General features: G+C 35.4%; 1 protein-coding gene across 1 annotated transcript; it reads right to left on the reverse strand.

Moving 5' to 3' along the window:
• Positions 1-21,200: 21,200 nt before the first annotated feature.
• LOC140451621 (uncharacterized) lies at positions 21,201-24,002 on the reverse strand. The gene is made up of 2 exons (XM_072545467.1): positions 23,946-24,002; positions 21,201-22,607 (listed from the first exon to the last, which is right to left on the reverse strand). Exons 1-2 carry the CDS (start codon positions 24,000-24,002, stop codon positions 21,201-21,203), a joined length of 1,464 nt encoding a protein of 487 aa, XP_072401568.1.
• Positions 24,003-24,469: the final 467 nt, after the last annotated feature.

Raw genomic sequence — 24,469 nt, forward strand, 5'->3', positions numbered from 1 at the left:
TTAGTATTCTCTACACCTATCTCTTGCAGTTTTTAAATAAATCAACTTTATACATGTTTGTCATAAATAATTTATTAATCAAGTAGCCTATGGAATATTCAGCCAAAAACATCAGTTATTGTGTAACATTTTTTATATAATTAAAATACCATCACTCTCCACCAACCATCTGGCTGCCGTCCGCAGTGTCTCCATTGGTGACCTTTCTAGCACCATCCAAAAAAGGTTTCCGAGGTTACAATTGTTAATGTTTAATAGTAACCTTGTTATTATGTCATTGGGTGAGAGTTATAATAATAATTTGTAGTATCCAGAACTTGACATGTTTTTGCTGAGATATCCTGAGAAGTCTCGACCAAATCATAAAAAAACGTATGTTGAACAACTGTTTCCAGTTTGGTCAGTTAATAAGTAAAAGGACCCACGTCGGTAATAAAAACTTAAAAATAGATATTCTGGGATATTTTGCATCTAATCCAAATTAATCCTTACGGTAATGTGAGCAATTGTTACAGGTATCGACTCGAACAATTCACAGAATTTTAAAATCTATTGGACCCTTTATTCGTATACACAAGCTCAACATTAACATCCTGGAGATTATATAAGACGTGTAGAATTTTGTGAATGGGTTTTAATAAAATGCCAAGATCAAGATATTACAAAATAAATTATTTAGTGTAGTGAGTCGAAGTTTACACAAAATGGTATGTTTAACCGCCATAACAGTCACTTCTGGAGTGACGAAAATCCTCAGATTACATGGGATAGTAATTTCAAGCATTCTTTTCGTTCACTGTTTTTTGTGCTGTGAAAAATAAAAAGATAGTCGCTCTCATGATTTATGACGAAAATTTAAACGGAGAGCGTTACTGCAACATTTTACAGCAAGTAGTTGTACCAACACTTCACGCTTTACATAATAATAAGGCTAACGTGGCTTGTTTTCAACAAGATGGAGCACCGGCTCACAATATTCGGGGAGTCTGCAAATGTCTTGATGAAATATTTAGCGACAGACGGATAGCTAATAAACATCCGTTTCTCTGGTCACCAAGATCCTGTTGTCACTGTTAGATTACTATATTTGGAGATATGTTAAAAATAAGGTGTTCTCTGAATCTGTCATTACTAAGAAAGCTATAGTAAATAAAGTCCTTTAAGTTCTTAACGAAATAGATAAAAAATCAATGTCAAGAGCTACTACTGAAAATCTAATTAAAAGAGTTCATATTTGATTGGATGTTGATGAGTAACATTTTGAACATAAAGTGGAATTGTCTTATAAAAAACATTATAACTCAAAAACGGTTCACAATAGGTATGGGGAAGCACTAACAAAGAAAGCTCAGAATAACGTGAATATTTCTAAAATTGAAAAATAAACAGGATGTCCCATTAAAAAGCAAATAGATGAAAATATTTTCATTAAATTCTTTCTCTCTTCTCTTATAACGAGATTCTACCTCGTTATAAGCCGATCTCGTTATATCAGACAACAATTATACTGTGAATATATATATATATATATATATATATATATATATATATATATATATATATATATATATATATGAATATGTAGTTTTCTAAAACATTAACTTCCTATAGGGAAGCCTTTCGGAGCAATATAAGATGCTAATAAATATTGTTTGAATGGCGTTTTTGAAAACAAATGTTTACTTTTATTGTCAATGAAATACGTTAAAACAAAAAAGAGTTGTTTATTTTTATTGTCAATGATATAATATAAATATGTACCTACATTTTTTTCCAACTACATAATGTATAAAGTGTATTTTAAAGGAGAATAATAAACTATTGCTTCTGCAATTGGAAGAAGTCTCTCATTTATGACTGCTTTAAATTGTCCAGTATCATTGTTCTATAATATTTTTTAAAGATGTGAAACAGTTGTATTTATTGTAAGAAAGTTTATTGCGGTCGGCAGTTAAGTTTATTGCGGTGCAGTTAAATAGGGTATTTATTTATAACCACAGCTTGGTCAAAAACGTAAAAAAAACACGTTTTTAGATCTTATTTTCTCTCGTTATAACCAAATTTGCCTCGCTATAGAGGGTTATAGTTTAATAGAAATTTCACGGGACATCCAATGTACCTCGTTATAAGCGAAACCTCGTAATAACCGTGTTCGTTATAGAGGGAGTATACTGTATATATATATATATATATATATATATATATATATATATATATATATATATATATATATATTATATCAAAAATTAATGCAATACATTTGATTTTTTATTTTATTGAGTTGATGTATATATGCTGAGATGTGAAGAACTTGCACACTTGCAGAGGTCTTTATTGTATTAGCATATCCTATGGTCTAACACAGGGCTTCCCAAACTTACTCGTACTGTGACGACCTTGGGACTTATTACTTTTTTTATTTGTTATTTTTTTACGTCGCCCCTCAACCCAGCCCACAATAATACTTACCAATTTTAGTACTAGCCTAGTAACAGGTAATAGTTATAACAAAAACACTATTTGAACATTTATATTTTTGATTAGAAATTAAGAAAGAAATCAAGACATAGGCACAAAAATGAAAAGGGATATTTATTTATGTAACTGGCTGGTTAATGTGTTGCTTTTTTGAGCACAGCTTATGAAATCGGGGCTCAAGTTTGGAAATTGCCACTTTCATTTCTTTTGTTAAGTTTATGTTTGACCTGAACTTGTTTTTAATTACTGCAACTGCAAAAAAGCCTGTTTCGCACAAGTACGATGTCGCAAATGGTAATAAAACCTTTAATGTAGTAGTGCTGATGGCATGATATTCATGAGAAAGTGAGCGCCAAAATTCAAACAGTTTATCCTTGTCGTATTGAAGCTTTATGCTGGAATCACAGGACAATTCTGTCAGTTGTTCTTCTTCCTCTGTTGAAAGTGTCGATGGCGCGGATGACAGAAAGGGGTTTCTGACCCAGTTATATTGCTCCATATCTTCGGGCAAATATTTCGCAAAGTGTTCGCTCAATGATAACATTTGTTATGTAAATATATTTTTTAAAGGGGGATCAAGGATTTCCGTCGATTTTTCTTGTAGAATACTTTGTAAAGCAAGGGAACAGTCAATTTCTTGATCCTCTAATTTTCTTTTCCATAAGAGCAACTTATTCTGAAACCTAGTAATTTTATCTGACAATTGCAGGATATGAGTATTGTTTCCCTGCAAAGATTATTAAGATCATTTAATTTGTTAAATTTGTCACAGAGGTATGTTAATTTTATTATAAACTCTTAATTAATACGTGTAAAATTCATTTCTTAATTTGTATACACGTGCGAGTACGTTGCCATTGGACAGCCAACGAGAGTTGCAATAATAAATTAAATTGGTGTGCTCGGCCCGAATTTCTTTACAAAGTTTATGGAAAAGTCTTGATTTCATGGGTCGTGTTTTAATGTAGTTCACCACTTTAATAATGCTATCCATCACAACACTTAATTCAGATGTAACGTTCTTTGCCGCTAAGGCCTCTCTGTGTATGACACAATGTGTCCATTTTACACTTGGAGCTTTGGTTTTGATGACAGCTTGTAGATATCGCTCGGGCACCATCCGTACACACGCCTACACAGTTATTCCAGTTAATATTATTTTCAGTCATATATGAGTTTAAAATCTCGAATAAATCAGTAGCTTTACAACTTTCACATATTTTTCTGCAAAATAACAAATCCTCACATATATTTGTTTCTTGTATGTTCCGTACATAACATATTAGTTGAGCATCATCATTATTATCAGTCGCCTCGTCCAGTTGAATGGCAAATAAACCTGAAAGTTTCCCCATAATTTGCTCATTAATGTCTTCTGCCATGTGGTGAATACGGCGACTAACCGTATTGTTTGGAAAAGGTACATTTTTTATTTCTTTAGCTGCCGATTCTCCAATCATCACTGTTACCATATCAACCGCTGCAGATAAGATCAGTTCCTCAGTGATCGTATGCGGTTTTTACATTTGGCAACACGGTAATCTACCATGTAAAAGGCGAGCAATGCTTTGGTAGGAATTGACGCTCTTGAAACCAAAGCCGTGGTCTGATATTTTAGCTCTCGCAATTTTCTTACAAAAAAGTCTCTTTACTTACCTTCTAAATGACTGTGAGTTGATTCCAAATGCCGTTTTAGTTTATAGGAAGCATACTTTCAGCCGCCAACACTTTGTGACAAGCAACACATTGTGGAAGTTCTACATTCCCTTTAGTAACGCAGGTAAATCGAAAATCCAAATATTGGTCGTCATATTTCCTATATTTCTTCTTTTTACTTCAAATAACATTACTGCTCTCGCCTGATTCTTCACTTCGTTGTCTATTCTTTTAAATATAAATATCCATTGTTGATAGCAAAAAACTCCACGTGCGTAATAATACAAAACAAAAGCTTGACTAAATGACATAACATGCGCGACAGTAGGGAACACGGGGGAGGGGAGCCGACCGGTGAAACAGAATGCGCCAGGCCCTCACTCGACTCCAGTGTAACCAACGTCTGGATAATTATCCGATTTTCGGATAATGTCGTGGATCATCGGATAATTTTCGGATTAAACAATTTTTTGAATAATTTCGGATAATTCAAGGGACTATCGACTTAATATTATATTTTTTATTTGATTTATTTATTATACATATATTTTATACTTATTTAAAATCAAATAAATATATTTTCTGTATTAAAAGTCCGCGCTGACACGCGACGCGCCTGGGACAACGCAGCGGCGCCCCAGGGCGTCGCGACGCACAGTTTGGGAAGCCCTGGTCTAAAACTTAAGTATTTAATAAAATTAACTAAATATGTTTTTTATTTTAGTTGACCTGGATGTACATTATGACGCATCACTTAGTGATACCTACCGTCAACAAATTTACAGATCGCCTATAAAAGTAGGGGAAGGATGTTTTGGAGTTGTCTGCAAAGCTATAAATAAATTTACCAATACAAAATATGCTATAAAAGAATTTAGACGTGCAATACCTTCCCACACAATATATAAAGAAATTTATAATAATGAGAAAGTGGGAATCCACGAAAACTGCGTTAAATTTTATATGGCGTGGGAACAGTGTGGGGAGGTATATATGATGATGGAGGCTTGCCAAATGAACCTTATGGAGTATACGAAAAAAAATATTATACAAGAACAGTTTCTGTGGGATTGCTTATACGATATATGCAAGGCCTTGAAATATCTGCATGAGAAATTACTAGTCCATCGAGACGTGAAAGCTACTAATATAATGCTTTACGGCAAATACTTTAAGTTGACTGATTTTGGAATGGTTACTGATTTAAATGTGGTAAGTTACCGAAAAAATTGGTATAAGCAAATCTGACAACAGCAGCTATGTCTTTTGGCGCATATAATTAAATGTAGCAAATGTTATTTTCGTCAAAAAATGTAGTTTTTTGTTGTTGGTAGTTTTCATATCATTTAAAGTTAGTCCGAGCACTTTCTTTGTTTTTACGGCCATACATTTAAGAATTTCATTTTTTAATGCCTTGTTTGTTACGATAGAGTCTAAGTTAACTCTTGTATTCTGCAATTAATTTTAATTTAGATTAATTGTTTTGTATCTCGATCTACAACTATCACTTTGACTTTTTTAATTATAAGCGTTTATGTCTGTTTGAGGTACCTACGTGGATTTTAGAGGATTTGAGAGATACTGCACTTTATTCAAGAGTTTAAAATCGCCTATTATTCTATTGCAACTAATTACTATTCATCTATCGTAGACTTACCGCATTAAATAGTGAGGGGATAATACGTTCCAAACAGGAAATAATAAAAGTTGTGGGGGTATATATAATTACCTCACATATTAACTGTTTTACGCAGATACGCTCAGATAATGGATTTTTTTAAGTATATACGAGAGGTCTAGTCTAACCGACAAAACGAATCCCCAAGCTGTGGTCTTAATAGATCGCAGCGTGGAAACTGCTGTACCAGATACTATACCCTTCCAGGTAGGTAAGTCGTCTACAGACAATTCCGACTTTAAACTTCGAACGTATTTTAATATCCATGTTCTTCGCTCTAAAGATCTAGTCTATTGGCAAGGACCGATCCCACCGTAAACCGATAATCTTAACGAAAATAAGGGCTCGTGAGACATAATCAGAGGTTGAACCCGCGGGTTCAAGCATAATCCTAGAGATCATAGCATCGAACCATCACCCCTGTCATTTTTTTTGTTTATGGGTGAACAATCCAACGCTTGGCGAATTCTGCTCGTTATCATAGGAATAGCCGACATCGAAAGATTGGCCTCCACAAGCCAGTTATACCTGTGGTAACTTTTCTGACACCTCTTGCTAAAACCTGTTTGTGCCAAAAGGTTCAATAGGCCATACTTTTGGAGGCCTATATATATATATATATATATGTATATATATATATATATATATATATATATATATATATATATATATATATATATATATATAACAGGATCCAACTTGTAAAATACATTTTGGAGACGGCTATCGCCGTATTCCCTTTCTCCTCTGCCAATCCTTCCGGTCCAAGGCATGCTCCTCCTCCAAACCTCTCGATTCCATCGATCTTCTAATTCCTTCAGTCGATGAGCGTCGAGGTCTACGTCTTTTTCTTCTTCCAGGGGGCTTACATCTGTGAAATTTTTAGGGCCAACGTTCGTCAGGCATTCTCAATAGGCGTCCAAGCCATTTTAAAGCTCTTCTTTCTATTCTGTAGCATTCATAGTATTTCTTATAAAATCGGTGGTCTTCCTTTCCAGCCTTGATGTTCTAGCACTTCTTCTCAAATAATCCATTTCAACTGCCAACAGTCTTCTCTTCAGGTCTGCATTAATTGTCTATACTTCAGAGCCATAACAAAGAACTGATTCAACCACGGTTTGCCCTATTCTTTTTTGTTCCTTTTGGAGATGTTGTGATCTCACCATAAGGAGTTCAGACATCCTACAATTTTACGTCCCTAATTAATTCGGTGTTTAATTTCGGTTTCTCCTACAAGCCGATCTTATCAATGAGTGCACCAAAATATTTAAATTTTTCCACTTGTTTGATTTCCACATCCTTATCTATCAACACTTCAAACCTTGCATCTGAATTAATAACTGAATATTCTGTTTACTTCATGCTGACTTGTAACTCCCATTTTACATTCTCTGTATAGACGCTTTATCATAAATTCTAGATCATAAGAATCTTAAGCTAGGATGACTTGGTCATCCGCAAAGTTCAGGGAGTCGTAGGGAGTACGTCATTTCCTATGGGGATTCCCATTCCCTGACAGTTTTTCAATTTTGAAGGGCTGCCTCAATATATAAATTAAATAGTAAGGGTGATATACCGCGTCCTTGTCTTAGTCCTTTAGTTACATTTATTGGATTTGATAGTCTCTTTCCAATTTTTAGGTAAGTAGTGTTATCCCTCTATACTTCTGTGATTATTCCAAAATGGAATATGGGTATGGACTAATGCCGAGTTTTTGTAAAGCTTGCCACAATTTAAGTCTTGGAACTGTATCATACGCCTTTTCTAGATCGATGAAGGCTAGATATACTTCGGTACCAACCGCTATTCTTTTTCTATTAATTGTTGGAGTATAAACAAGTTATCAGTGCAAGATCTACCAGGCGTAAATCCACTTTGGTTTTCGCTAATTAGATGTCCTACATCATCTTGTATTTTTCCATTTATTATCTTTCCAAACAATCTCCCGAAAATAGGTAGGACACTTAATCCTCTGTAGCAGTTAGGATCTTTTCGATTATCCTTTTTTAAAGATGGATACTTGATGATTGGTTTCCCATTCAGATAGTACTTTAACTTGTTGGCAACATTGATTCATTAGAAAGGTTATTCGTTCTATTAGAAGTGGACCTCCTGCTTTAAGTAACTCTACAGCTATATTGCCAGGTCCTGGAGATCGCCCGTTTTTCATTTTAATTAACGCAGTACGGACCTCGTTGTTAGTTGTATTAATGTTACTATTTGTTTGTCTCTCCATATTGTATTCCTCTCCCATATATTCCAATCTGGACTCTTGGAGTAAATTTTTATAGTTATTTTCCAACTTTTCTATAGGAATTACGTTGTTTAAGGAGTCATGGGTATTTTTCTTTAGATTAGTGATAATTCTCCATGCTTCCGTAGTCTGAGAACCACCAATTAAATTTTCAACTTGGACAAATGTTTGTTCCCAGAAATTGTTTTTTGCGTCTTTTATTTGATTGCGTACTTTTCAAATTTGATATGTTACTCTAGTGCTAAATGTTTTATTATTTTACACGATTTATTTTATTATTATTTTATTTTATTACACCCTAAAATTATACTGCTAATAAATAACAAGTTTTTGTTGAATCTAGTAATAAGGAAAAACTAATTATGTCTCCTCGTACTTCGAGAGACTTGATCCTAGTGTATGGGTGACTTGATTATGCCTTCCCAGATTTACGATATTAAAATAAAACCAAAAATTGAATGCTTAAATCTAAGCTTACTCAGTTATGACTTATAACAAATCATATTATTAAGAATAAAAACACTTTCGGGGAGAAAAGTATACTCAAAACGTTATAAAAGTGAAAAAAAATTATTGTTGAATACTGAACATCCTCAGTGATTTAGGAAAGACAAAACATCCTATGCGCTTACTGTAGCTCGGGCTAGCTAGTCGGGCTTAGTAACTTTTTTAAAATTTGGAAACGTGCGACCTCACCCATGTCTTCTTTTTCTGGTCAATTACAAGGTTTTGTTATCCCTTTTTTGGAAAAATTTGATTTTAAATCCTCGTTCTTTTTTCTCATTATCTGTCCTACGTAACGATGGACTAGTAGAAAGGGATACGATTCAGTCCACTTTGACCTTTGACCCCTGACGTCACAAGCCCCATCTGCGCTCCGGTCACGCCCCGTGATGACGTCATAGTTTGAACGCTAGCCGGCACGGCCAGTAATAATTGGTTATTTTTAATATGAATTAATTTACATACTTTTTTTGTATTTCAACTATTTTTATTATCTACTATCGATAAGACAATTTTAATCCAAATTATTAAATTATTATTAAATAAAAAATTATAGCGTATGTAGGACTCGAACCCGCGACCCATACGTTGATGACTAGACGCCCAGACTACTAGGCCATTCGGTCATTTGAAGTAGGTAGGCGTCAATAGGTATAAAAAAAAACAAAGTCAAAGGTCGTGGTTAGGACAGGATATACGTGGGGAGGAGGTAACGAATACAAAAAAAAACATGGCGACGTAGTGTCAAAACGGCGCTTTTCGATGTGAAGACGGCCGATGGGTCGCGTCCCGATGTGGCGGTGCATCGGTAAAACAACAATAACGTCAAGGTTGTCGATATGGTTATTGCAGCCATATTTTTATTTAAACTTGTGTGTTAAATATGAAATGCCGCAAACTCAAAGTACGATAAAGAGAAACTATTTTTAACAAAAACAGTTTTTAGTTGTAAAGAATTATGTTTTGAATCGAGTATCTAATTCGGTTATTTAAAAATTAGTAAAGATTCCAGTTTAAATATCAGTGTTGCAGAAAACCGCAAAAGTTCTGTGGTATTGTAAGCGCAATATAAACAAATAGTTCATAATAACCCAATGTACATATTCGGAATGCAATAATTTATTTATTTATGAAAAGTAGAAAATTATAGGTGACGTGTTATTTAAGAAAGAGTTCAAAATAAATCGTAATAACTAAAGTAAATAATATACTTAATGGTAAAAAACTTACGATCTATACATCTGTGAGGGTGTTTTAAAAAATTCAGCCATAGCGTCAAAGGTTCCAGTAACAGGTCATGTTTTTTTAAAATTTCAGGCAGGTTCCAGTAACAGGTCATGTGGCAGGTAATTCACACCTTTCCATGCCTAAAACTGAAGTGTCTTGTGAGCAAGACTCAGCCATGTTCAAGCAACCAATAAAGATAAAAGAATATCAAAGACTGTTACATTTTCAGGTCGAAATTCGAAATTTATATCTTTGTGTAGAAACAAACAAGAAACCACAGTCATTTTGTAAAGGATATCAGATAAGAATGGTATTGTTTAAAAGAAAAATCATAAAAGAGAATCAAATAAAGTGTTAATAGGCCAATGTCTATATACTAACAGATGGGTGCAGACTTACATAGAGACACACAGAGTGTAACAGAGGTTTGCAGAACATAGCAGGCGCCATCAGTGACACGCTAACAGTTCAGACGCCATCAGCGACATCCAAGCAGAGGGTAGAAGAGGGTACCAGAGAAAGTGAAAAGAAGGATTAATAAATAGTTGAATAACATCACGCCATACATTGAAGATCGTATAAATGAAACGGCCTGCCTCAAATAGGTATTACGTAAAGTAAGCTTCGAGTTAGTGTCATGTTAGCGTTGACTCAGCGTCGAATCATCATATACTCAGACACAAATGCTACGTACGGCATCATGTCAGAGTCAAGTCAGCGTCAAGTCAGCGTCATGTCAGCGTCATGTCAGCGTCAAGTCAGCGTCGAGTCAGCGTCATGTCAGCGTCAAGTCAGCGTCAAGTCAGCGTCGAGTCAGCGTCATGTCAGCGTCAAGTCAGCGTCAAGTTAGCGTCTAGTCAACGGTTATAAATAGAGCTGTTAACTTCAGAATCGACATTCAGTCGTAGGATGTTGAACAGAGAACAACGTATTAAGCAGCTTGCTAAAATTATTGGAACAAAGTACAAAGCTCTCAAAAGAATGCAGAGTGATCAACAAGAACATCTCGAAACAATTTTAACAACTGAACCTCTTACAGAAATAAACAATTATCTGAAAACTACACATCAATTGGATAAGCATGAAGACACTAGCGACAATTATCAGAAAACTGTACATCAATCGGAGAAGCATGAAGACACTAGCGAACATCAAAACAATACACAGCAGAAGGATGAAGAGAGATCCGAACACCTTCAAAAATATTGGCATCATTCGACAGATATCGACCGAAGTTATGGGCCACAGTATGTTTGGACAACTAATAAAAGGGTAATGGGCGATAAGGAGATAAAATTTACTCCTAAACATATATGGGTTAACAATAATCAGTATAAAGCTACTAATGGATTATATAATTTAATATTTTATAAGAAACCACAAGACTTTACGCCAAACGATTGCATTAACTATAAAAAAATATTAGAAGTCACAGGTATTCATCGAGATTCCCGAGGATATTTGAGACATCAAGCGTTCCCAGAAAAATTTAAGAAAATTATCAAACCCATGTATGTTGAGAAAGAAAGAAGAAGAAGAAAACCCTCGTCAAGACATTGTTTATCAACTAAAAACATGGGACGGGTAACGAAAAGTTCAAATAAAAACATTGAAGGGAAAACAACAAAGCAGTATTTGGAAAGCAGCAAAGCCGAAAACGAGTCAAAAACAAATCAGAGACCAAGTTCTGAAAGGGGACAGCTGTACGAGGAATTGAACAAAATATGGACCCTCTATAACGAAAATAACGATCCAAAAGACAAAAAGTAAACGCAAAGACAATGCCAAAATGGCATTACGTCATCTCTCCGTTGTTATGGGTCAGATCGTGACGTGCGAGGTATCGATGAAAAGGGGTAACCAATACGTTAACACAAAAACAAACGCAAAAGACATTGCCAAAACGGCACTAAGATGTAACGTCCAAACGGCTCAACGTACAACAACGTGCAAGGTATCGGTGGAAAGGGAAGGCTGTAACGAATATTTTAAGATAAAAATTAAGCGCAAAGGCATTGCCAAAACGGCACTAAGCTTGTAACGTTCAAATGAATCAACGTACAACAATGTGCAAGGTATTGATGGGAAGAGGAAGGGGTAAAGAATATGCTAAGATAAAAAGCAAACATAAAAATATTGCCAAAAGGATACTAAGCTTGAAACGTCTAAACAACTCAACGTACACCAACATGCAAGGTATCGATGGATAGGAGAAGTGGTAATGAATGTGTTAAAATAAAAAAACGCAAAGACAATGCCAAAACGGCACTAAGCTTAAAACGTCTAAACAACTCAACGTACGAAAACGTGCAAGGTATCGATGGAAAGGGGAGGTGGTAATGAATATGTTAAGAGCATAGCAAACGTAAAGACACTGCCAAAAGAACATTAAACTTAAAACGTCTAAACAGCTTAACGTACGACAACGTACAAGGTATCGATGGAAAGTGGCGGTGAGAACGAATATGTTAAGATAAAAATCAAACGTAAAGACATTGCCAAAGGACGCTAAGTTTGTAACGCCCAAACAACTCAAAGTACGACAACGTGCAAGGTATCGATGGAAAGGGGAGGCGGTAATGATTATGTTAAGATAAAAATCAAACGAAAAGACAGTAGATAAGGAAGCGGGGTCCTGAATCACTTTGGTAACCTGTCCATCAGGGTCTCCGATGCGAAGGTATCGATGCCATGATTTGACCTTGGGGGTGTACAAGAAGTACAAGAAGTGATCGACAATGACCAAAGGGTTGTAAGAACTGGTCGCTTATCGCTTGATCTCTTCTTCTTCTCTCCCGAAGAAGTGATCAACAATGACCAGAGGGTCGTAAGAACTAGTCGCTTATCTCTAGATCTCTTCTTCTCAGCCGAAGAATTGTCACCTACGTTACCTGTATGTTTTTACACTTGTCTCTTCTTTGTCTTACCTGTCCTGAAGAAGTAAAAGAATCGGTCGACAATGACCAGAGGGGCTGTCTTTGAGTGGAACGGACCACCTTGTATGTCGAGTGCAAAACTCATCGCTTATCGCTTCATCTCCTCTTCTTTTCGTTAAATTTGTACAGGGTGATCGAAAAAATAAATTTTGTATTGAGACTTGGAAATATTTTAGGTGTTGTTGCGTCAAAAATTTTTTTTGTGTACGATGCTTAGATATATCTGTATAGCCTGCCTAGCCTAGCCTACCTAGTCTTATCTTTACTTTTGAAACTTGTAGGAAAAGGAAAAATAACTTTGTATCACATAAATGCTTTATTGTGTATATATATATATATATATATATATATATATATATATATATATATATATATATATATATATATATATATATATTTTAATGATATATGTGGGTAGATGTAAATAAAACAATATTGGATTGATACTATAAATTTTATTTGTTTTGAAACAAGTTATTTATCTGATTAAAAATATACTGTTGTGAATTTATTAATTGTTAAGTCTTTAATTTATAATGTCTTGTCCTTATCTTAATTCATTAAAAAGCACAATGACTGATATTTATTTATTTTCACTAAACATACATAATTTATTAAAAAGCGAACGTAACATTTTATCGCGAGCGCGTCGTCCGAATTAACTGCCTCTCCATATAAAAATGTTGTATTTATATACGAAATCCTGATATACTGGAATAGTCGAGAACATCAAGTTGGAGAATTCACCATAATTTGAATCTAGACTTCCACCGAAATTTCTACAATAAAACAGAATAATTAGTCATAAAAGTTAGGCCAGTATATTTATCGTAACATTGCCCCCCTCTTAAAAGATGGTTCCTCCTGGAACCTTGTCGGGACTGGAACCGGAACTGTATGCTGGTATCGGCAACTGGACCCTCTTTTACAACTTCCAGTTGTATAAAAATGACAAGGGACGGTTTTCTCTCCGCACCAGTAACTATGCGGATTGCAACAGACTAACACCTGGACTTCGGTGTCTTTAAAGATCTCCTCCACCATATTTCGGATAACCCTCCAATCTAATTGGCGGCACTCCAACTTTGGCATGGCTAACTTTTGCACGTCGGACTCTAGTACGTGCTCTCTCAATTGAAGTAAGGCTTCCCATACATCTCGGTAGGTAGGTTGGTCACGGGCAGTGTCTTTTGTTACCAGGTAGAAAAGGTAACGTGATGCATCTTGGAGTTTCAAGGTTTTACCGGGAGCTGGCACCTGGCATTGAAGTTCTGCAACTCGACCAAACTTCCTTCGAAAGACGGATGCCAACCCTGGTGCGTCTTTGATACTGGCCGGGATGGTGAGGGCCAGCGAGTAGTCATCGGGGAGCGCGAGTAGATCTTGCTTTTCTTCAGTGGTAACACCATGTCTCGCTTTACCGGTACCTCCATAGGCACCCATGAATTCCTCAAACGTGAGGTCAGACACATCGTGGACTTGGTTTACTTCCATTTCTTCATCTACGTCGTGGTCACCTTCGAAAGACGCCAGCCGGTTATGATGTACTATCATCAGCTTTCCCTTCGGAATCTTGCTTATTCGGTAGATGACATCGTTGATCTTCTCCATAATGAGGTATGGACCTTCCCAAAACTGCTGCAATTTGGGAGAACAACCTTTTCGCTTCTTGGGATTATACAGCCATACTTTGTCGTTCTTCTTAAAGCAACCCTTTTCGGCTTGTGTATCGTACCGTTTCTTCATTCGGTCGCTAGCGATCTGAAGGTGGGAACGGACCAAATCATGTACATCGTCCATTCTTCTTCGTAATTCGATCACATAATCTTCACCTGCTACATCTTCTCCAGGTCGACACCCAAACTCTAGATCACAAGGTAGTCGCATTTCGCGTCCGAATAGGACTTTCGCTGGTGTCTGGCCTGTTGATTCGTTAACAGCAGATCTGTAGGCCATTGTGAAGAACGGAAGGTATTGGTCCCAGTCTCGCTGATGATCGGACACCATCTTTGTCAAATATTTGCCAACTGTCCTATTCATCCGTTCTACCATACCATCAGATTGCGGATGATATGCTGTAGTTCTTGTTTTCTTCATGCCTAGTCTATCACATATTCCTTGGAATAGATCGCTTTCGAAGTTCCTGCCTTGGTCACTATGGATCTCCAAAGGCACTCCAAATCGGCTGATATATTCTTGGATCAACTTATCTGCAACGGTGGCGGCCTTCTGGTCTGGAAGTGCGTAAATCTCGACCCACTTACTGAAGTAATCCATTACTACCAGCATGTACTTGCCTCCATTTTCACTTTCTGGAAATGGCCCAGCGATGTCCAAAGCTATTCTTTCAAACGGGCTTCCAACATTATATTGTCTCATAGGAGCTCTCCTTTTTCGGTAAGGCCCGTTACTCGTGGCACAAATAGTACATTTCTTACACCAGTCTTTCACATCGTCGGAACTGTTCATCCAATAAAACCGTTCCCGAATTCGCTGAAGGGTTTTCCTTACACCAAAATGCCCTCCCGATGGACTGTCGTGTAACTGACGAAGTACTTCGGCTATTCTGCTCTTTGGGATCACCAACTGTCTTCTCTTCTCTGAACCGTCATCATTTTCCAGGACTCGTTTGAGCAAGCCATCTTCGATGATAAATGAGTCCCACTGGGCCCAATACGTCTTAACTACTGAGCATAGGTTTGATATTTCCTGCCAAGGTGGTCGACGGTTTTCCTCTTTCCATTTTCGGATTTTCTGTATAACTGGATCTCTCTCTTGTTCTTCCCTTATCTTAGTAGGCGTCCAGTCGTCGTTGACAATCGTCGTTCTTAGCACTGCTGCTTCCTTGGATTCCGTTTTGTTGCAGTGGGAACACTCTGCTGGGCATGGCCTTCTGGAAAGAGAATCAGCGTTTCTGTGGCTAACTCCGGCCCGGTGCTCAATCTTAAAATCGTATTCTTGGAGTCGTTCGATCCACCTGGCTATCTGACCCTCTGGATTCTTAAACTGCATCAACCACTTAAGGGCGGCATGGTCGGTTCGGATTAGAAACTTTCTGCCATAGAGGTATTGGTAGAAGTGCTCTACTGATTTAACTACTGCTAGAAGTTCTCTTCTCGTGACGCAATAATTCCGCTCAGGTTTTGAAAGGACTTTACTAAAATATCCGAGGACTCGTTCCTGTCCTCCTTGAATCTGAGACAGCACTCCTCCAATTCCCACGTTACTTGCATCCGTATCTAAGATGAACTCTCCTTCTGGCAGTGGATACCCCAAAATTGGTGCTGTTATTAAATGCTTTTTCAACGTTTCAAAGGCATTTTGGCAGTCTATATCCCAGCGGTATTCTCTTGCTTCCTCTGTAAGTCGCGTTAATGGCTTAGCGATATCTGCAAACTTCTTAATAAACCTCCGGTAGTAAGTACATAGTCCAAGAAAACTTCTCACTTGATGTTTGTCATTTGGTTTTGGCCATTCCTTAATGGAATCGATTTTTCCCTTATCCACGGCCACTCCTTCTTTACTGACTATATGACCCAGATAATTGACTTTACCTTGAAATAGCTGGCACTTCTTGGGGTTTAGCATCAATTGGGCAGCTTTAAGTCGATTAAAAACGTTTTCTAAATTCCTCAAATGATCTTCGAATGTCTCCCCCAAGACGATTATGTCATCTAAATAAACCAGGCATGTTTTCCAAGATAACCCTCTCAACACATTTTCCATAAGCCTCTCAAATGTCGCAGGAGCATTACAAAGTCCAAATGGCATAACGTTGAATTGCCACAATCCAGATCCTGTGGTGAAGGCTGTCTTTTCTTTATCGACTGGGTCCATTTCTACCTGCCAGTATCCAGACTTCAAATCTAAAGTAGAAAACAATTTACTTCCAGCCAATGTGTCCAATGTGTCATCGATCCGAGGCAGAGGATAACTATCTTTCTTGGTAACGTTGTTCAGCAAACGGTAATCCACACAGAACCTCGTCGTTCCGTCTTTCTTCTTAACCAGGACCACCGGAGAGACCCATGGACTCGTAGAAGGTTCTATCACCCCGTCTTTCTTCATTTCCTGAACAATCGTTTCAGCTTCCTCTCTCTTCGCCTGTGGTAATCGTCGAGCTGTTTGACGAATTGGCTTAGCATTACCAGTATCAATTTTATGCTTAACAACGGTAGTTCTTCCCGTCTTTCCTCCTTTCGGTACGAAAATATCACGATACTGCCGAAGAAATTCCCTTAATTTCCTTTTCTCCATCTGATTTAGAGACTGTCCTGCAACTGCAACCATTTGGTCGAATTTGTCGTTGGAATTATCAGATGTTGTCGCCTGACGAATTATGGATGTCACAGGTACACAAGTTCCTACTTTTGTCTCTTTCTTTATGGTCACTGGGTAGTCGTTGACATTGATAAGTCTCACAGGAATTTCTTTAGCCGAAGTCACCAATTCCTTTCCAATTATGATTCCACGGCCAACCTCATCGTCGTGGTTCCAAGGCTCCATCATAACAGGTCTCCCTTCGTCTACAATTCCCTGTAGTCGCGCTACTATGATCGTTTCGCTTCTCGCAGGCACGACTGTATCTTCTGTAATGGCTGCTTGCACAGTGTTGTCATTATGTGGATGGAGAAATACCTCCTCGTTGCCAACTTTGATTACCTTATTCTTAAAATCCAATTGGAATCCATGCATATTCATTACGTCCATTCCTAATATAACATCCTCTTCGATGTCAGCAACTATAACAGTATGGACAAACTTTTCTGCCCCAATTCCCAATTGTACCTGGATTTCTCCATGAATGTTGGCATTTTCACCTGTAGCGGTCCGAAGTCGTAACCTCGTTGGTAACAGTTTCTTTCGGCTGTTTATAACTGTCGGGCGTATAATGGTTCTGGTCGCTCCGGTATCCACCAACAACGTATGCTTTTTACCATTTATGTCTCCATCTACATATACACTATCTTCACGACATTTCAAAGAAGCTATTAGTATGAGAGGGTCTTTGGAAAAGTTCTGGGTCGAAGCTGCCCCCCTAAGGCTGACCCGTTCTAGTTTTCCTGATGGTGAGTTTCTTGATTTGCGTCGTACCTAGGGTGCTTACAGGAGCTTCGTACGTGTCCTATTTCGCCACAATTCCAGCATCTGATGGTCTTCGTTTTCTTGTATGTCATGCTTTTCATCATATTAACGAGCTGGTCAAGTTTATCTTCATCTCCTTCCTCTATTACAGTCCTAACTTTACTGTACCCGCCAGAGGCCTGCGTAGCTGACTCGTATTCGAGGGCGGCGGATAGGACATCAACCAGCGTCTTGTGACGAGCTAATCGCAGTGTTCTCTGCATTTCATGATCACGAAGACCATCAATAAACGTTTGAACGGCCAATTTTTCCATCATGTCTTCGGGAGCTGTTGGATAAGCATATCGTACTAATCTGGCAATATCTACCTCATATTCTTGAAGAGCCTCATCTTTCTTCTGTCTACGATTTTTAAGCTGTGACTGATATACATGCTCCAAATGTTCGTGGCCATATCGCATATTTAACCTCTTCTTCAGTTGTTCGAAATCATCGGTCTCCTCTACGGCTATGGTCTGAAGCACATCTAAGGCATCTCCTCGAAGGGCGATAGTCAGGTTTACCGCCTTTTCTTTTTCAGACCATCCATTTGCTCTTGCGGCTGATTCGAACTGTTTCATGTAGTTGTTCCATGATGATTTTCCGTCGAAAGTTGGGACTTTAACATGAATAGAACCTCCACTTCCTTCAAATTTCGGCCGTGTCTCCAACTTAAATTTCGTCTGGTCTTCTTTTATCTCCACTGTAATCGGATTGTTACCTCTCTCTGCTGTCCCTGTTTCCTCCATCTTCCTTTCCATCTCTTTCCATATCTTTTCTTCGAAGGCTAACATATCGGCAGCAACTTGGTTTTTTAATGAAGATATTCTATCGTCCAGGGCAGACATCTCAGAAGTGACTTTAGAGATTTCCGAAGAGATGTTAGCAGAGACTTTGCTTTCCAGCGAAGAAATCTCGTTAGAAACTTTGTCTTCCAACGAAGCGATGTCGCCGGAAACTTTGGCTACATCACCAGAAACCTTGGCTACATCAGAAGAAACTTTCGAAATATCGTCAGAAACTTTGTTCTCTAATGATGCGATGTCACCAGAAACTTTGGCTACATCAGAAGAAACTTTCGAAATCGACGAGAGGACAGCATCTTCAAATATATAAGTCTCTGGATCTAGTCCTTCTTCTAGCAAAGCGTTCTTTAGTCGTTGGACTAACTCAGCCTTTTTTCCGGTAGAAGCTAATTCTCTGTCTTCGAGATGTCTTCTTAAATTAGTCACTGTCAGCTCATAAATCGTAGCCATTTTCACAATTTATTTTATATTCACTTGTATTATTATTATAAGTCTAATTTATGTTCGATCTCACTCTGACACCATTTGTTGTGAATTTATTAATTGTTAAGTCTTTAATTTATAATGTCTTGTCCTTATCTTAATTCATTAAAAAGCACAATGACTGATATTTATTTATTTTCACTAAACATACATAATTTATTAAAAAGCGAACGTAACATTTTATCGCGAGCGCGTCGTCCGAATTAACTGCCTCTCCATATAAAAATGTTGTATTTATATACGAAATCCTGATATACTGGAATAGTCGAGAACATCAAGTTGGAGAATTCACCATAATTTGAATCTAGACTTCCACCGAAATTTCTACAATAAAACAGAATAATTAGTCATAAAAGTTAGGCCAGTATATTTATCGTAACAATACACTCTACTGTTATAATGTATATTTTTCTTAACCTGTCGATAATAGTCCCTCGTCACAGAATCCATGTAACTCGCTCTCACCAAGTTATCATGATGTGAAGAATGACCCCGTAATATTTGGGAATCGTACCGGTCCTTGTACCTGACCACTTCATTGGATACGATTCCATCCCTGATCTTCTGGAGGGATTCGCGGTTCTTTGGAATTACATGGTCTAAAGGCTGAAACATAAAAATAATTAATTAAGAAATATTTGTTTTACAAATACTACTACCTTTGTGTGTTATGATTTAGGCATGGTTTCGAAACAATACAAGTCAGGTAATATGGCTCCATGCATCTCTAAAGAAGTTTGACAAAAACAAAAGAATTTTTTACAGTTTTCACACCATAACGTTCCATACATTTTGATGATAGAAGTAGTAGGTTGGGTGTATGGTATTATTTTTCTTCTTGTATTCGATTGTAATTTTATAAATCTTTTTTGGTCGGTAAAAACTTTTTCCCATGACAATTTACTTTTCTAAAGAAAAAAAACAGCTTTAATTACCGATATATTTTTTAAGTTATATGTGAAATAACTTACCACACCATAGAGGACCCATTTTAATTTGTAGATTAATCGGTTAAAGAAAACCTGATGTACAAAAATAGAAAGATAATTTAAAAAACAAACTTTTATTTATTACCAAAATAATAAATAAAGAATAAGGAACTTTTTTACTATCAAACGTATTTAAGAATTATTTATCATTGAAACCCCATGGTAAAGTGTCAGTGCTTAAAAAATTAACCATTCTTTTATCATCATATGGACTAAGTGCAACTTTTCTTTGAGTTATTGTATAGACGTCATGTTTTTTGGAGACAATAGAATTTTGGGAAACCTCTACAATTGTTTTTTTAAATAAACTTTTATAATAATCTTCATAAGTTAGTTCCTTTAAAGCTGATTTCTTAATTCCTTTTGCTTTTTTAATTTCCTGATCCTGATTTAAAGTTTTTATCGTGTACATTTTTGAGCGCAATCCTATAAAATGTGTCATAATTTGACCTTTGTTTTCATCTTTCATCAAGCCCAATACTTTTTTATTCCTTAAGGGAATGTTATAGACATTATTTTCAGTGTACTCTGATGTGTCAAACTTATGAATATCCTCTTTAATATGAGCATATATATCATCAACAAAAAACTGATATATTAAACTATCTGTGTCCGTGTATAATAACTTGGCTTTATCTTGAATTTTTTTTTTAATATAATTATAATGGAAGTCATACAAAATTGTTTTCGAAATATCTAAAATACACATCCCAATGTAAATAGGTTTGTTAAAATTAATTTTCTGTTTTTGCATTTCAATTATTACCATATTTTCATCAAATATGGTACAACTATGAAAATTCGGTTGGGAAATGTAATGGTTAGCACCGTATGTACCACCCAGTTTGTTTACAATTTTTATATCCTTATATTTACGTACATTCTCTATACTTTTGCCATACGGAGCGTTTATAAAAAGTTTGAATAAATTTTTTTCAAATTCATTTTTGCTCTCCTTTCTCAATTCAATGTTTAAGTCAATATATTTCTTTAACCAAGGTGATTGTTTAAATTTTAGGCATCGATGAATCTTAGCAAGCTTCAGTCCCAAGCTAATAACTTGTTTTAAATACAATAATGAATAACATACTTCTTTTTATCATACAATGTCGTTAAGAGTTTTTTAATGGTAGAATTAGAAGTTGGTGGAGTTATGTGTTCTGGACACAATGGCAAATCTTTGTGTGAATTAAAAAGTTCTTTTGGATACTCAAGGTCCACTTCCAGCATGTATCCGTATTCACTATCATTGGGACAATTTAATATATTGTAATTGTAAATATCATTTAAGAGTATCCATTCAAATCCTCCATAAGGAAGGAAATAACTCATAGCTGAACCATATAGATTGTTTACATCAAAGTACATTGTATAAGAGGTCTCTTTACCAGGATTATATTTATCACCCATGTACTTATTGTTCGCTTCTGCATATCTGTTACTACATTGTGACACTCCTCCTCGTTTTGCTTTTTCAAAGAACAAAACCATTTCGATATCTGTTAAAAGCTCTAATTCTCCATTTGTTACTTTTAACATGGCATCAAATGCTAACCCTGGTAAAGTAAAATAATGCAAACTATCTAAACCGTATGTTTTTAAACACATCAGTCTAAAGTTTTCAAAAATATCACTTAAAAGTAATACGTCAGTTTTTAAATATAATTCCGCGTACTCTTGCAAGTTTTTTATCTCAAACGTGTTCCAAACAGTGCATGCGTGTTGATAATCCTCATGAGTTATTCCTTCATTATTAATTTTACTAAAGAAACTATCAATAGGTGGCAAGCAAGTATCTTGCAACTTTTCCCAATTATTGAGGTATTCATATGGCAAAACACCTTTTCGTTTAACTAAATTAAATTTAAAATCATCTTCAAAGTACCTTCTCGTTATTTGTTTTTGATCATCATCTAGATTACAGGAAAGTTTATCTAATGAATCAGACATAAATCGAAACGAATTTATAAACCTAAAATTAATATTTGTATTTTGAATGTATTTGGTAAATGATATATACCTCTCTTTGTTTAGAGGAAGTAGTGATATATTACCTTTAACGTTATTATTAAGGCTTTTAATTAAAAAATGTGCGTCATAGCCAGAGAGATTATGAAATGCAATCGGAATTGTATGTGTATTTTGATAATTAGCATTACAAGATCTATGAGCAGCTCCTCGAAATTTTCCTGTAATATGACAATGATCTCTAACTTTATCCAATGGATCGACTATAGGTTTAGTGCAAATATGACAAACAAAACTCAAATTAAAATCATGTCTTTCTTTATCAGTTAATGGACCTAACTTGTTGAATTTTTGCAATAAATTTTCTCTAGTTATTCTCTTTGCTATCTTTTCAAGTTCTCTTACAAACCACACAAGACAGTCGTGACCGGTAAATGATTTATAGTATGATAAGGAATCATTATAAGAAGATTTAAAATAATAAGCTATACTAAAAGCTTCATGCTTTTAAGACAAATAAGTTTTTATATTAGGATCATTGTTATTGTCAATGCATTTTATAAGAATACTTTCTAGATCAGCATAAATAACAAAAGGAACAAGTTCTTTATGTTTAAAATTTTTAAATTTCATAATATTATTCTTTTCTGTTGGTAAAACCATCTTAACTGAATTTGAATTAATACAGTCCTCTAAATGATTTTGTAAGAGTGCATCATTACTAAAATGATTAAAACATCTTTCACAAAACCATTTTTTGTTTCTAACATTTTTAACTTGTTGATTTACTAATCTTGAAAAATTTTTAATATAAGCAAAATGAAATAGATCTTTTCTACACAAAGGACCATCATCCTCATCACTACTATTATTATTTGTACTATTATCTTGAGAATGAATTAAAAGTAAATTAATACGAGGAGAAAAACTAGTCTTACTTAATAGCAAAGGTAAAATTTCCTTTCCTGTTCCTTTTGTTGTAAAAACATTTATTGAAAGTTTATTTAAATTTTCAAATTTAGGGATATCTTTTATGTCAATGGGAAAACTGATATTATGATACTTTAATATCTTACTAAAATGAGGATAAGATGAGGTTCGTGTAACATTGATTTTAGCAGGATGTAACGCTGCAACAATTGACCAGAGAAAACAATAAGGATCAGAATTTTTAATGTTAATTACACTCTTTGTATTGCTTATATATTTAGGTAATTTAACATAGGTGGAAATACCACTCAGTATTGGATTATACCTATTTATATTAACTTTTAAATGTAGAATCTGTGATAGTGCCCAACCACTATCTCTTTCTTGAAATTCCTCAAATTTTTTTAAAATCACATTAATACAATTAATTTTATACCAATCCTTGAGGTCTGTATTTTGGTCAATTGTTACATTTTTGGTTGAAAAATGTTTAATAGAGGTTTCACCATTTTGTGGTTTGATAAAAACACCATATAAAATCAAATTAACTTTTAAAAGACACGACAACAAACTTTTTCTAATTTGAATTGAAAAACTCCTAAAAGCTTTTTCCAAAAATATTTTGGGTTCTTTATATTTTAAATTGACTATTAGCCCTGTTTTTATTCTACTATTAAAACAAGATTCCACATCCTGCCACAATAAACACCTTTTAAGAGTTTTTCTAGCATTTAGTCTGTTCTTAAAGTTTTCAAGATATGTTTTAAGAATAGTTAAATTTGCTTCTATACAGTGAAAATTTTTAACACAAGAAACCCTATTCTTTAAACATTTATTCAAAATAAAAATTTGTTTTTTCAAATATCTTATTACGTTTCGTAAATCAGATTTTCTCTTAATTAATCTACTTACCGATTCCATCTTCTCTACAATCTGGTTGGAAAGTTCATCGACTACTTGCTGACTCATTTTTTTTTCACTAGTAACTGGTTCAACTTAACTTGGTAACTTTCGAATGCACAAATAAAACCCAAATATTAGGATGCTCTCCAATTTATACTTATCCAGTAAAAAAAAATCAATTGACGTATTTCTGTAACTTGTTATTCAACGTGATTATATTTTAGGATCAAAAAGTTTAAATTTATCAATAATTCTGCAAACTAGTTGTTATTAAACGTGATTGTATTTTTAGAGGTCAGAAAGATCAAATCTGATGCAGATAAGTTGTTATTCAATGTGACTGCATTTTTATGGGTCAAAAGATTAAATCTGACGCAAATAAGATGTTGTTCAACGTGACTGCATTTTTATGGGTCAAAAGGGTTAACTCTGATGTAAATAAGTTATTTGCAATGTTTTAAAATTACAAAGTCAGTTTAATGTTAAATTGTTTTTTTTCTCAGTTTCTTGTTATAAATACAGACAGTCGTTTA

This window comes from Diabrotica undecimpunctata, chromosome 10, assembly GCF_040954645.1.
Source record: "Diabrotica undecimpunctata isolate CICGRU chromosome 10, icDiaUnde3, whole genome shotgun sequence".
Lineage (NCBI taxonomy): Eukaryota > Metazoa > Arthropoda > Insecta > Coleoptera > Chrysomelidae > Diabrotica > Diabrotica undecimpunctata.